General features: G+C 44.2%; 1 protein-coding gene across 1 annotated transcript in view; it reads right to left on the bottom strand.

Annotated features, from left to right (window-relative positions):
• Window positions 1-12,922, bottom strand: part of LOC139456114 (stalled ribosome sensor GCN1-like) — a 64,895-nt gene that overhangs the window by 4,358 nt on the left and 47,615 nt on the right. The window contains exons 37-47 of the mRNA XM_071237646.1: window positions 12,819-12,889; window positions 11,581-11,796; window positions 11,152-11,316; window positions 9,694-9,855; window positions 8,990-9,082; window positions 6,495-6,638; window positions 5,217-5,486; window positions 4,277-4,390; window positions 3,633-3,863; window positions 2,603-2,796; window positions 431-642 (exon numbers count right to left, since the gene is read on the bottom strand). Coding sequence (XP_071093747.1) covers window positions 431-642; window positions 2,603-2,796; window positions 3,633-3,863; window positions 4,277-4,390; window positions 5,217-5,486; window positions 6,495-6,638; window positions 8,990-9,082; window positions 9,694-9,855; window positions 11,152-11,316; window positions 11,581-11,796; window positions 12,819-12,889 — 1,872 coding nt within the window. The remainder of the gene's footprint in view (window positions 1-430; window positions 643-2,602; window positions 2,797-3,632; window positions 3,864-4,276; window positions 4,391-5,216; window positions 5,487-6,494; window positions 6,639-8,989; window positions 9,083-9,693; window positions 9,856-11,151; window positions 11,317-11,580; window positions 11,797-12,818; window positions 12,890-12,922) is intronic.

The following is a 12,922-nucleotide window of genomic DNA, read 5'->3' on the forward strand; positions in this document are numbered from 1 at the left end:
GTCCAACATGGCAGTTCTCTTACTGTCACCTACCCAACAAATAGTCCAACATGACAGTTCTCTAGCTCGGTCACCTACCCAACAAATAGTCCAACATGACAGTTCTCTAGCTCGGTCACCTACCCAACAAATAGTCCAACATGACAGTTCTCTAGCTCGGTCACCTACCCAACAAATAGTCCAACATGACAGTTCTCTAGCTCGGTCACCTACCCAACAAATAGTCCAACATGGCAGTTCTCTAGCTGTCACCTACCCAACAAATAGTCCAACATGACAGTTCTCTAGATGTCACCTACCCAACAAATAGTCCAACATGACAGTTCTCTAGCTGTCACCTACCAGACAAATAGTCCAACATGGCAGTTCTCTAGCTCGGTCACCTACCCAGCAAATAGTCCAACATGACAGTTCTCTAGCTGTCACCTACCCAACAAATAGTCCAACATGACAGCTCCCAGCTCGACCTCCCCGAGCGTGCCACACAGCTGCCCCATACAGCCTGCCGCCACCGTCCTAGTGCTGTCCTCTCCGCTTCCCAGCATTGCACTCAGCGTTGAGGTGAGCTGCTTGCGGATATTCTCTGTCATCTTGCTACCTGCGCCAGCCAGACAGAACCTCAGGGCTTGCAGCATTGTATCTCTGCGGGGACAGGAAACGCAGCTATTTCAATTTTTTAGAAAATTTAACATCTTCTGATGACAGCAGCCTGTGCAAATCCTAGAGGAGGATGACGATCCTCGCAATTGGGATACAATGACATGCATCAACCAACCGACCACCCGATCCCGTCTGTCGCCTCTTACGACAAGCACAGTCGCCTTCTACAGCAATCATGGGTTGCTGAAAACCTATTCTAACCCGGATCTTTACAGATCCCAACGCCCTAAAGAGTGAATGTTGGTTTACGTCACCATCAGCACTATTCCAGCAAAATCACTGTGACCACGCAAATCTGTGGCAAATCGGGGTATGATGACACCAAATCAGCCAGGTCATGCATTGTAACTATCAGGTGCCACTTGCACAAAACAGTCTTAGAGCTATGACCGTCGTGAGCCTGTGTTGGTGTATCAGAGTTACGATGTCGTAGTGCTGAGATCCCTCTGTTGATGCTGATCATCAGTTTAGTCAGCTCTTGCAAAAACAATGGAGCACTTGACACATGTTCAGACCAACAGTGCTGTTATACTAAGCAATCTTAGAACCAAGGTGATCGTAACACCCATATCTTAACAAAGACTTATGACAGCTGCAGCACTAAGGTGATCGTAACACCCATATCTTAACATAGACTTATGACAGTTGCAGCACTAAGGTGATCGTAACACCCATATCTTAACATAGACTTATGACAGTTGCAGCACTAAGGTGATCGTAACACCCATATCTTTACATAGACTTATGACAGTTGCAGCACTAAGGTGATCGTAACACCGATATCTTTGCATAAACTTGTGACAGTTACAGCACTAAGGTGATCGTAAACCCATATCTTAACATAGAGTTATGATAGTTGCAGCACTAAGGTGATCGTAACACCCATATCTTAACATAGACTTATGACAGTTGTAGCACTAAGCTGATCTTAACACCCAGATATTAGCACATGCAAGCATCATGATACTTATTGGATTGTTAACAAGTAATTGTGATTGGTATTGGATTGCACAGTTGGTGTTTTGTCCCAGCCACCCCTGCTTCATCATCTCATAGTACCCAGCCCCACATCCTCACGCGGCCAGTGTACCCAGCCCGACATCCTCACACGGCCAGTGTACCCAGCCGGACATCCTCACACGGCCAGTGTGTCCAGCCCGACATCCTCACACGGCCAGTGTACCCAGCCCGACATTCTCACACGGCCAGTGTGTCCAGCCCGGCATCCTCACACGGCCAGTGTACCCAGCCCGACATCCTTACACGGCCAGTGTGTCCAGCCCGACATCCTCACACGGCCAGTGTGTACTGCCCGACATCCTCACACGGCCAGTGTACCCAGCCCGACATCCTCACACGGCCAGTGTGTACTGCCCAACATCCTCACACGGCCAGTATACCCAGCCCGACATCCTCACACGGCCAGTGTACCCAGCCCGACATCCTCACACGGCCAGTGTGTACTGCCCGACATCCTCACACAGCCAGTGTACCCAGCCCGACATCCTCACACGGCCAGTGTGTCAAGCCCGACATCCTCACACGGCCAGTGTACCCAGCCCGACATCCTCACACGGCCAGTGTGTACTGCCCGACATCCTCACACAGCCAGTGTACCCAGCCCGACATCCTCACACGGCCAGTGTGTCCAGCCCGACATCCTCACACGGCCAGTGTGTACTGCCCCACATCCTCACGCGGCCAGTGTGTACTGCCCGACATCCTCACACGGCCAGTGTGTACTGCCCGACATCCTCACACGGCCAGTGTGTCCAGCCCGACATCCTCACACGGCCAGTGTGTACTGCCCCACATCCTCACGCGGCCAGTGTGTACTGCCCGACATCCTCACGCGGCCAGTGTGTACTGCCCGACATCCTCACACGGCCAGTGTGTACTGCCCTACATCCTCCCACGGCCAGTGTGTACTGCAGTGACTTACTTGACGCTGGTGTCCTCGGTGTTACGAATCCCGGTGTGCAGCTCCGTGAACAGTGGGTCTGTCCGCGTGTGTATGACTATCAGTTTGCCCAGGGCAGCCGCCGCCTTCAGACGGGTTGACCTGTTCGGGTCATTCAGGGCTTTTAAGAACGTCGTCTGCAGCTGCGGCAGGAACGGCTTCAGCATCATTCCCACCTGGCACGGAAGAAAAAGAATTAGATATTTTTTGTTTCATTTTTAGTCTGGCACTGTGCACAGTGCACAAGTCACAAATCTGGTGAAGTTATGCACTCAGCAATATTCCAGCTATATGGCGGCGGTCTGTAAATAATCGAGTCTGGACCAGACAATCCAGTGATTAATGTCATGAGCATCGATCCTGGCCATTGGGATCGATGACATGCATTAACCAAGTCAGTGAGCCTGACCATCCGATCCTGTTAGTCGCCTTTTACAACAAGCATAGTCACCTTTTACGGCAAGCATAAATATGCTATGGAAATAAAACTAATACATATATCAACTATTACATAAAACAATTGCGTATTAGCCAATCTTGAAATTCACTTGCCGCAGTTATGTTTGGAAAGGCTCGTTTGACATACAAGCTCGAATACCGATACGTTCCAACTGAAAGCACATCGTGCCCAGTATTTAAAACAGTCGATGATGCGTGATTACAAAATTCACCTTTCTTTGAATGCTGGGTTTTGCAAACAATAATGGCTTCCCAAGAGGGAGCCAGCAAGCAGACGCATATGGGCATACTACTTTCATTTAGTTTTAAATGATTTACAGGGATTGTTACGAAACAGGTTTTCAAGTTCAAATACCTAAATGTCCAGAAATTGGTGGGTAAAAACAATTTGAATACGCTCTAAGAATTGGGGATACCCAATCAAAATCAAAGCCCTGGGTAAGATACCCAAATAACCAAAAGCTGATCTAGAGCTCTGTATGTACATGTATGATGTACTGAGGTACATGTTAACCTAATTAAATATAAATATACATAGAAACATTTCCCATACCTTGCCCAGCAAAAGTGTGAGGGTTTCAAGGACAGCGACCTTGACCTGCCATGCAAACCGGTCACCAAGGATACGGATGAGTGGGCCCGTGATGTTGACGACGGAGGGCTTCAAAGCCTCTGGGCTGGTGAGGTTGATGACCTCCCCGAGGCCAATGGCGGCAGCCTCCTTCATGTCCGGGGACCCATTCAGAATCCCCTCCCGGAAAATTGGCAAGACTGGTGTGATTCCCTGAAACACGGAACCAGGTCGACCTGATGAGGCACCAGAAGTTGGAAAAGGGACAACATTTATTTCAGAAATAAACTGAATAATTTGAGATTAGTTAGAAAGTTGTCATAAGCTGAACCAAATAAAATTGCGGGATACAGATTTTTATCATGCATCATGGTTAATGAATAGATTGTACGATAAGACTTTTGAAATAGTGCCTACAAAAGCTTGAAAACAAGGGAGGTAGAACAGAAATTAAATTCAACTAGTCCACAATTATTTTTTTATCATTACTATTCTGGAGAAGAATTAATGTAAAAATATAAGTACAATTTTTCACATTTCTTGGACTAGTGGACTAGGGTCGTGTAAATCCCAAAACAAAGTGCAAATTTACCCAGATGAACAAATTGATCACATCGGAGTCTTACCTTCTTTGGAATGCTGAAGCCAGGAAGATTGGTGTCCTTGAAGTCTGACACAGCAAACCTGACAGCTGTCCGCACGTCAGCTATGTGTTGGAGCATTTCTGACGTGTCTAGTTTCTACAAACAAACATGATTTGAATTCCTTGTTCCTCACAACAACTAACAAACTAAGTTGTTTTTATACAAAGAATCTCACCTGAGTATCTTGCGATATCCAATATATCAAAAAGACTCAATAAGGACTTAAACCTTTATTAACTCACGTTGACATATTTGATATTAAAAGACATGAGGGTTAGATTCTATATATCAATCATTCTTCCAACTTTTTATCTGTTTGTAAACAGTAATAACGAGTGTCTTGGTTATAAAAAGCACAGCTAACAGCTTTAGTGGCAGATTAGTGATGGTTACTGATCATATCACAACAGTCTGCAAAGAATGTGATGCAATTTCAAAGCAGGAGTATCTAGTGCAGAAGCCAGTTTTGTATAAGTTAACTTAAATAATAATTACAAATGGATTTATTAATATATGAAACAATTACATTATTGAAAGATGTGTTAGTATCACCTTGGAAATACTTAGATTGCAGAGATGAAGAAGTATAACATAATACCAAGGAATGATAACATTCTTTGTTCATTTTGTGATCAGTTTATAAGGAAACCTTTTTCATAAAATTTTGCAAAAAGACTTACTTTAAGTGATAACACATTTATCTCAGCTCTATTTCTTTAACAGACTTTCACAAAAGATTTGGATTTTTTTTTATTTTCAGCAACTAAATGGATGATACAACATTTGAAAATATTCATGCATTCCCTTGCATAAGCCCCCACCCATCCAAGATATTTTTTCTGTTTTGTCGTTCAGATTTAAAACAGAAATCTTGTTCTAATATTAATAAGCAGCAGTTCCATCACAAGCAACTTCTACTAACTTTGGTAACAGCATCCAAGCAGTTCCAGGCCGCCAGGAGAATAGTATCCTCGGAGCGGGTAAACAAATATATAAGTCCACGCAGAAGCTGGGGCACATATTCCGAGAAATCTAGTTCCGTCTGTTTACAGAACGCGTGGAGGATGGTGACAGCAGAGGCGCACATTTTGGCATCGGACATCTGACTGGCACTGAGAAGGTCCTCCATAATGGTCCGAACGCCGACCTCGTCCTCCACTGACAAAACAACGGTCCTACAGTAGCCCAATTCCTTAAAATAAAAATGATAAAAGTTTTGATAAAAAAATGGTATATTTTATTCTCTTACAATGAGCCACAATATATGTGAATGCAGTCATAATGGTAAAATACACAAGAAAACAAATGAAGACATATCAACAATGATATCCAGAAGCAAAGATCAATCTCATAAAAAGTTCATAAAAAATTAAAAACTAAAAATTAATCAACAATTATTAAACCACAAAGGACAGTATTTATACCCCCACTCATAACACCCACAAATTTATGTCAAAATAAACATTCAATTTTAAAACTACAACAACATATAAACACACACCTTTGAGAAAAAAGTCATTCAGTAGCAACTATATCATCAGCCAATGACACTGCGTAAGAAGGAGTGGTGGCAAAGCTTGCATTAGGGGCTACACACAAGCACCTGTAGCTTACTGCCCTTGGGAAGGTCTGAGAGAGAAGCCATCAACCCTCTAGCAGGGGGCCCCTGTGATCAGGGGGTGGGGCACCAGAAACAGGTCTTGTGGGTGGGTGTGTGTTTAGGCAGATGAAGCCTCCGGCTGATGCTAAATACTCCTACACTGATTGAGATGGACTCATGGCTGGCAATGCTAAGTGCAATGTGCAAGGTGGCACACTGTGGCACACTCGATTCAGACTACTCTGCTACCACTTCCACTTTTATTCCAAACTTAATAAAGTAATGGTCGAAAGATATGCACTCAAATTCTTCCACCTAATTGTTTTTTCTCTCACACGCTTTGATAGATTTCTTTTTATACACACATATTGACACACTTATTGTGTCACTATAAGGTATGTCAATGTTTCCTTATTTTTTCTGGTATTTTTGTATTTAGCTGGTTCACAAGTTGGATAAAACACACCTCCGAGGTTTTGGTTGAACATGTAAAGCCTTGAGCTCGTTCGCGTGTTTACATTTTCAACCCAAACCTCGGAGGTGTGTTTTAGCGTATACATAAAGTATCACTTTACAAGGTGTTCCTGTTGGACCTCCCACCTGTTCCTCCTCGTGTGTTCCAGCCTTCTCACTGAGCGCTGTCATCAGTGCTGGGAGAATCTTGCCGAGGTGGCGTGTGAGCGCGTCCCCGGCAACCGACGTCAACAGTGACAGAGCCTTGGTGTTTACTGGGGGACTGATCAGCTGCAACAACATAGCACATAGAACATAGAACATAGAACTTAGAACATAGCACATAGCACATAGCACATAGAACTTAGAACTTAGAACATAGCACATAGCACATAGAACATAGAACTTAGCACTGAGCAGATACACTCAGAAGCAGAAATGTGCGACCCGTATGCACAAATGTATAGAAAAGATGCATAAAAAATATATATTGTGTCCCAAGGGACCCACAATACTATTCATCATACCAAATTCTTGACCAAAAATTTAAAGTTCCTGATATAAAGAAATTATTAAATCTTACAGTACCTTACACTACACCATTTCAATACTTTACATACATCCTGTGAGAAAGGACCCCTGTATTTAGTATTTGGGGGTCCCCTGGACAACTGGCTTTGTACAGTGAGTGAGTGAGTGAGTGAGTGAGTTTGGTTTTATGCCGCTTTTAGCAATATTCCAGCAATATCACGGCGGGGGACACCACAAATGGGCTTCACACAATGTACCCATGTCGGGATTCGAACCCGGGTCTTCGGCAGGACGAGCGAATGCTTTAACCACTAGGCTACCCGACTGCCCCTGGTTTTGTAAAGATAAAAACAGACATATATAAAGTTTTGTTGCAATTAGGGACTGGTAATTTATTATAAAGGAGGGACTGACATCAAGAAACCCATATTTGAAATTTGGAAGAAAGTGACCAAGTGACACTGAGTTACGTTTGAGAAGAGCTTGTTTATTGTACATGTAATCCCCTTCGATAAATATGGCGTCTGTGGAGGTCAGAGGTCAAAGTTGTGTAAGTATGGCCTGTCAACCAGCGAAACGTAACCGACACACAAAAAAGGGAAATTTGTCTGTTTAAAGAAAAACAGCCGTCAGCAAGTTTAGAAACCATCAGTTAGCATTATGGCACTGAATTTGGACATACCATAGGAAAATCGACAATTGGTGACAGTTCAAACTTCCATGACAGACTTTTTGAAACGTGTATGAATAAAGATTGAGTGGATGTATCTGTTTGCTCTGTCATCTGTCATGAGTTGTATAATTGAAGGGAAGTAACTCTTCCAGTAAGAAGCTGGTTTCAGTTATACGGAAATTCGTTTATAGGGACGAATTGTGAAATGACGCAAGTGTCCGTATAAACGAGGCACGACTGTAGTATAGAGAGCTCTGCGAACGGGATATCGCTGTGAGGAGCTTGTGCTGTATGAGGTAAGGGGGTACAACTCTTGACTGTCACCCTTTACTGGCCTGCTGTATGAGGTAAGGGGGGACAACTCTTGACTGTCACCCTTTACTGGTCTGCTGTATGAGGTAAGAGGGGACAACTCTTGACTGTCACCGTTTACTGACCTGCTGTATGAGGTAAGGGGGGACAACTCTTGACTGTCACCCTTTACTGGCCTGCTGTATGAGGTAAGGGGGGACAACTCTTGACTGTCACCCTTTACTGGCCTGCTGTATATGGTAAGGGGGGACAACTCTTGACTGTCACCGTTTACTGACCTGCTGTATGAGGTAAGGGGGGACAACTCTTTACTGTCACCATTTACTGACCTGCTGTATGAGGTAAGGGGGGACAACTCTTTACTGTCACCATTTACTGGCCTGCTGTATGAGGTAAGGGGGGACAACTCTTTACTGTCACCCTTTTCTGGCCTGCTGTATCAAGCTCCTCACAGCGATAGTACGTTCCCGGAGCTCTCTATACTATCGCTGCCACCAGTCAAAACTCCCCACTGTGAATAGGTGGCCACAACCATGCTTGGAGTTGAACTCGCAACTGAATGACCTTTATGTTTACAAAACAAGTGACGACTGTCGTGATGCCGAATACACTTATTGCTGCTAAATTACTTTCTTCGTTTGTCAATTTGAATTTCTGTTTCATTAAAACTATCGTGTTATTGATATAGTAAGAATATAAGGGAGAAGTCGGTTGATTTTCCGTTAGTCTGCAATCTCGAACCAATCTGATTATCAAAACAACAAAGTAAATTCATCTGGAAAACATGGTCAGTCGTAAACCTTTTCAAATTGAAATATGATGGCATTCCCAAAGACATAAACAAAAGTATAAACGTTACTACATATGGGGTTGGAGGGCAAATTTCAAGATTCTTGTAATGGCCGCGCCCACACTGGTGGCAGCGATGTTATTGAGAGTGTAACGAAGGTGTCACGCGCTGGGAAGGAGCTTGCTGCTGTATGAGGTAAGGGGGGACAACTCTTGACTGTCACCCTTTACTGGCTTGCTGTATGAGGTAAGAGGTGACAACTCTTGACTGTCACCCTTTACTGACCTGGGGTATGAGGTAAGGGGGGACAACTCTTGACTGTCTCCGTTTACTGACCTGGGGTATGAGGTAAGGAAGGACAACTCTGCTCTTGACTGTCATGACCTGCTTCAGACCGTCCAGCGCTGCCTCCTCCTGAGATGGGTTGTCCTGCAATGGTGGATAACAATGGGAATTAGCTGGGTTGAACACAGATTATATTTCAGTTATATCCCAGCGTATCAGTTTGATGTTGGAGGAAAGCCCAAAGTGATGCAGGTCTTAGACATTCAGTACTTAGCACCAAACCCACCAGCAGAGATAGTGCTGACCAATATAGAATGATTCATAATGAGGGCGACCTAAGGCCGAAATCACTATCACATTTTCTGAAGCAACAAAGCCAATTGTGTCGCCATAGACTACTGGGCCAACCCAGAGCCTGTCTTTACCTCTGTCATTGTTTCATTTGCAAGTCAAGTACACTGCAATTAAGCTTTACCTAATTTAGAAAATGAGTTTCGCCTTCGCCACTTTGTACAGTATTTCAGTGATATCAAGGCATTTCCTTGATGCAGGTCTTAGACATTGATCAAATATTTCGGTAAACTCCTTGACCTCAGCTTTGAAATCAAGAAACATCGTGGGCAAACCAGGATTCGAAACCACGTTCATAGGTTACTGGCACTACTCAGAGGTGCAACTCTGCACTGAATTTTCTGTGCGCCCCAGAAGGAGCCAGCTGCGTGCTCCCTAGGATATATCTTTCGAGCATATCTCACCAGTTGTTTAAGTAGAGCAGGGAGAATCTCGTCCAGGGCTCGTGTTCCGATGTTGGTGTGGAGGTTGTCGAAGGTTTTGGCGGCAGCCTCTCTGACGTCAGGGAGTGAGTCGCACAGTGCGCGGCGCACCGTGGGGACGAGGCTGTCTGCAAACACCAACACCTGCAACAAGAGTCATCAGGAGATGACACATCCGGCCAGTCTGGTGCAGAAAGGAAATGAAGTCTGGCTACTTACCGTATTTTCTTGAGCATAGTGTGCACTTTTTTTCCAAAAAACACAGCTGCGTAGAAGGTGCGCATTATACACGAAATAATGAGTTTTGATGTTTTTTTCCCCTATGGAAAGATATTACCGTGAGCACGGAAATACCATGTCAACAAATCCATACTGAAGTATGCAAATTAATCATGTAATTACACTGGCTATAAAATGTGTTCTTTGTATATCTGGACTTATGTATGTAACTTATTTCATTAATTTTATTCAAAATTCCTTTTAATATTGTTTTAATTAATTTCGGCGAAACCGTGTGTGAAGTGTTCGGAAGATCGCACAACTCACCGTTATTAACACAACCACGGTCAGATTACCGCTATTGACGCCTTGAAACGAACATTAGTTGACAGAGAATGGATACATATATCATAAATGCCATACTTTGACTCGTTAAAAGGCATAATTGTTATAGTTTGACAATTCTATGTCAACATGTCGTTCTCGCGATCACGTGATCACGTGCGCGGGAGCCTTGACGGTGACTGGTCAGACTGGTTCCATGTGAAAAATAATAACCGGCAATAGCGATCAGCTGCTTCGCTTAGGGGTATTATTATTTAAAATATGTTTAGTGAAAGCTGCAACTAAATTAACAAGATATTGGGATGTATTATTCCTGACAAAAAAAATAGTTTCAGATACAATTTTTGCCGACCCTTGCATTAAAATCCTGTAAAGCTATATCATTGGGTGTGTCTTGACCGAATCACCGGTAGATTCCAAGAAAACGTGTGTACAGCTGATTGCTGTTTCCGGCTTAGGTTAAGAGAAAATACACAAGGTAATCTCATTTTTAAACGGTAAATAAACATGTCTGGTGATTTCTTATCTCAAATTTCGAATTTGTACTGACCAAGTTTCTCATCACCCGTTCGTTTACCGGAATTCGCTGAAGGGGTAGATCTACGGTGTATTTTTTTTCTGCGCTTTACATTCAAATTTTTTTTCCCTCAAAATACGGAATCCGCTAGAGGGGGTGCGCATTATACATGGGTGCGCACTATACTCAAGAAAATATGGTATACCCCCAGCTTGGTTCATAGCCAATGGATACCTTCAGTTCAGTGAGGAAAATAACACTGTTCAGTATTTTTCATATTTTGCAAATATTCAGTGGTTTTGGAGTTTTGCTCTGGAAATCTTTGATCTTGCTGAGGTCAATGCAGACTAAGTACTCACGTGGTCTCTGCTTGTGGAGGCCATGATCTCGCTGAGGCCGATACAGACTCCCTGTCGCTGGTCCTCCTCCTCAGAGTCCAGACCCCGCTCCAGGATGGGGATGATCTCTGGCAGGACACGCTCACCCAGCTTCCTCACCAGGTCGCCCAGAGTGCGGGCCGCCACCTGCAACACACAACCAGGCACCTGTACATGGCTGCTGCATCACACAACCAGACACCTGAACATGGCTGCTGCATCACACAACCAGGCACCTGAACATGGCTGCTGCATCACACAACCAGACACCTGAACATGGCTGCTGCATCACACAACCAGACACCTGAACATGGCTGCTGCAACACACAACCAGGCACCTGAACATTGCCCCTACAAAACTGGAGGCTCACAAGTGTAGGATCAGGCTTACAAGTACAGGATCTAGCTCACCGTTCTCTTGTCATGGCTGGTACTTGCTAGACAACCCAGCAGGAGTGAGAAGAGCGTGGGCAGAATCTCCCGGAGCGTCCTCGGAGTGTTGCTGACGATCACCTTCCAGACATGGAGCGCTGACTGCCGCACCAGGAGCGCCGTGTCCGACCGGCCCATGTACAGCCCTGCCAGCACTCTGTTCCGTCTCTCTACACCGAGGGCCTTGGTGATAGCCTGGGGACAACAATGATAGAATGCGACCTTGATATGCCACTGGTAAGTAAACCACACTAAGATCTAGGTTAGAATAGGTTCTCAGCCACCCATGATTGCTGAAAGAGGCGACTAATGGGATTGGGTGGTCAGGCTCGCCGACTTGGTTGATGTATGTCATCATATCCCAACTGCATGTATTGATGCCCATGATGTCAATCACTGGACTGTCTGGTCCAGACTCGATTATTAACAGACTGCCGTCACATAGCTGGGAAACTGCAGAGTGTGGTGTTAAACAACAAACAAACAAACAAAAGTATGTAAACAATAGAAGTAATGCTTTTCATGCATTACTGCATCATTTTCAGCCTTTAGCCAGTTTTTGAATGAGTTAGTTGGGTTACAGTCACCTTCAACAGTATAACAGTTATATCCCGGTGTGCGTCAAGTCTGAAGTGACGCAGGGCTCAGGTGTTTACAACTTTGGTTGAACACATGCGCATGGGTATGGCGCTGACAAACCAACAATCATACTCAGGGTGAATCTGGGATTTCAACAGTCATAGGATTCTGGCATGACTAAGGGATGCAACCCCCAATTACCCCATCAAGCTCATCTAAATATTTTCACTGATATTAAAAAAAATCAAAGAAGATCACTACGGAAGCAACCACCTCATTTGTCATTCAATCCATTACTTTTCCTTTCAAGTAATTTGTCCTTAATTTCCCCAAGCAATACTTTTTTGAGGGATTACTTTTAAAAGTTTTTATTATTATTTTGACCTCTGTACCAATGTTTTCAAAATTAAATCAGATAATTAACAAATGAGACTGTGAGTGAGTAACACAAAGCTAGCCCGAGGCCAATACAAGTTCCTGTGGGCTGGTACAAAGTTTCCAATTTCCCCATTGTTTTAACATAACCAGGGCATCTATCTTATCAGTAAAGCTTTGCAAACAAAGGCATTTGTTCCATTCATTCACTTCATCAGTAGATGGCAAGTACATCGTAACCATGGTAACTATCAGGGGCCTACCTGCTGTGATGTCTCTGTACCGAAGTTGTCATCCTCCCCGGCACTCTCCGTGGACATCTTGCCGGAGACACCTGCAGAATTAATACACCATCAGTACATGTCAG

This window comes from Haliotis cracherodii, unplaced genomic scaffold (assembly GCF_022045235.1).
Source record: "Haliotis cracherodii isolate W230 unplaced genomic scaffold, xgHalCrac1.p SCAF_11, whole genome shotgun sequence".
Lineage (NCBI taxonomy): Eukaryota > Metazoa > Mollusca > Gastropoda > Lepetellida > Haliotidae > Haliotis > Haliotis cracherodii.